The 2145-nt window shown below is 64.8% G+C and overlaps 1 protein-coding gene across 1 annotated transcript in view; it reads right to left on the bottom strand.

Moving 5' to 3' along the window:
- Positions 1–2013: 2013 nt before the first annotated feature.
- Positions 2014–2145, bottom strand: part of LOC112551716 (proline-rich protein 2-like) — a 2787-nt gene continuing 2655 nt past the window's right edge. The window contains exon 4 of the mRNA XM_025214246.1: positions 2014–2058. Coding sequence (XP_025070031.1) covers positions 2014–2058 — 45 coding nt within the window. The remainder of the gene's footprint in view (positions 2059–2145) is intronic.

Below are 2145 nucleotides of genomic sequence, written 5' to 3'. Positions count from 1 at the left end.
CCTGTACCCTCCCGGGCTGCATCCATGGCCATGGCCCTGCCTCCGTCTTGGCCCCTCCGGGAGCCACAGCCAGCGCCACCAGGCATGGCAGCCGAGGCCTCCAGTGCGCTGCGGCAGGGGGAAGGGTGGCAAATGCCAGCAGCTTGGGTCTGGGCAGGGCCCCCATCCCTGGGGTGGCAGGCCCTGGCGCTAGTACTGCGGGAGCAGGAAGCACTAGCTGCTCAGTTGGCTCCTGCAGCATCTGCCAGAGGAGAGCGCTGTCGACTGCCCCACCAAACGGCACCCAAGAGTCTGTGAAGAGTCGGCCAAGGAGGCCTCAGCATTGCTGAGGTTCCTTGTTGAGCACCGGAACATGGGGCCGTAGCAGAGGCTGCTGGGTCCACACCCATCCAGAGCTGCGGGCAGTTCTGGTCGTCTGTGCCCCAAAGACTCCTTTAAATTTGGGACGAGAACGGAGGAGGCTGCGTGGAAAGCATGGGAGGAGCGTGAGGGCGGCTGGCTGAGCCTGGACCAGGGTAGACCAGGAAGCACGGCAAGTCCCGTCCCCAGGAGGAGAAGAGCCGCAGAACCCAACGACCCCGCTCGGCACAAAAGCAAGCCGGGGCAGGCGCGGGTCGCAGCTCAGCAGGTTTGTGGCCGTGGCGGGCGGCGCGGTCCTGTCTTGCATGGATTTGACCCTGTCTCTGCCGTGCAGGGGCCTGGGCCAGTGTGAGGTCTGGTAACCCCAGCCCGGGGGCTCTGCCTCTCGTGGCCGGGTGCACGGGTCTGCCAGCAGTGCCGAGGGGCGGTTGGGCGGGGGGTTGGCGTTTGCTTGTCCTGCTTGCCCTGGACGCCAGCAACAGCTGGGGGCAGGAGCCTGCCTGGGCTCATGGGCGCTGCTCCACCTCCTCTGCCTGCAGGATCTTGCTCTTTTGCTCGAGGTCCAATCCCCCCGGGCCCGGGAGGTCTGCTCCTGCCTTCCTGCGAGGATGAGCAGGGCAGCCCCGGTCCCCTGGGCCTGTTGCCATGACACCAGCTGCAGTAACGAGGGGGCAGGTTTCCATGGGACCCGGCGCGGCGCGGCGCGGCGCAGCGCAGAGTCCGGCCGAGGCAAGGAGCAGGCGGGGGCTGCTGTGGGCCTGGGGCCATGCGGGCGGCTGCAGGGTGTCCATGCAATGTGGTGTAAACCTGCAGCCTGATGCCCCTCCACTGTCCACGGGTCTTCCCGGGGCCTGCTGCAGCCCGGGCAGAGAGCAGCGTGCACCAATGCTGCCCCAGGCGAAGTCATCTGCCCAGCTTGGGGCATGTGGAGCTGTGTCCAGCAGCCAGGGCTGGGGGGAAAGCCATAAAGCAAAAACACTTGACTTCAGGAGGGCCGACTTCAATGAGCTAAGGAGATCAGTCAGAGAGACGTTGGAGATGCGTGAGATGGGCGTCCAGGACCGGTGGTCGTTCCTCAGGGAGACGATCCTCCAAGCTCAGAGGGAGTCGGTCCCAATGCGCACCAAGGCGGGCAGGAGTGCTAAGAAGCCCCCTTGGCTCAGGAAAGGCATCCAGGGATGCCCGAGGGCAAAAAATGAGGTGTAGAAACAGTGGAAGCAAGGGGCTATCACCAAGGAGGATCACACCTCCGTTGCTCGGGACTGCAGGGAGGCGGCTAGGATGGCCAAGGCAGAGATGGAGCCAGGGCTGGCGACCAGAATCCAGAATTAGGGATAACAAAAAGTCCTTTTTGCTGCGTTGCAGCAGATGGAGGGCAGTGATTCTTCCCCTGTGTTCAGCACTGGGGAGGTCACAGCTGGAGTCCTGTGTCCAGTTTTGGCCCCCCCCCCCACTACAGAAAGGATGTGGACAAGGGGGAGAGACTCTAGCGGAGGGCAATGGAAATGGTTGGGGGCTGGGGGACAGGACTGGTGAGGGGAGGAAGAGGGACCTGGGCTGATTGAGTCTGGAGAAGGGATGACCGAGGGGGATTGAATAGCAGCCTTCACCTCCCTGCAGGGGGGCTGCACAGAGGATGGAGCTGGGCTGGTCTCAGTGGGGACCGGTGTCCAGGGAGCCGGGGCTCCGGCTGAGCCGCTGGAGCAGGGCCCGAGCACAGTGGGCAGGTCTGGGCATTGCCAGAGGGTCCCTGCCCCGGGGAACAGCCGCACCATGGGGGGTGGC

The sequence above is a fragment of the Alligator sinensis genome, unplaced genomic scaffold, assembly GCF_000455745.1.
Source record: "Alligator sinensis unplaced genomic scaffold, ASM45574v1 scaffold987_1, whole genome shotgun sequence".
In the NCBI taxonomy this organism is placed as follows: domain Eukaryota; kingdom Metazoa; phylum Chordata; order Crocodylia; family Alligatoridae; genus Alligator; species Alligator sinensis.
Note: the sequence above shows the minus strand (reverse complement) of the source record. Positions and strands in the feature narration are given on the sequence as shown.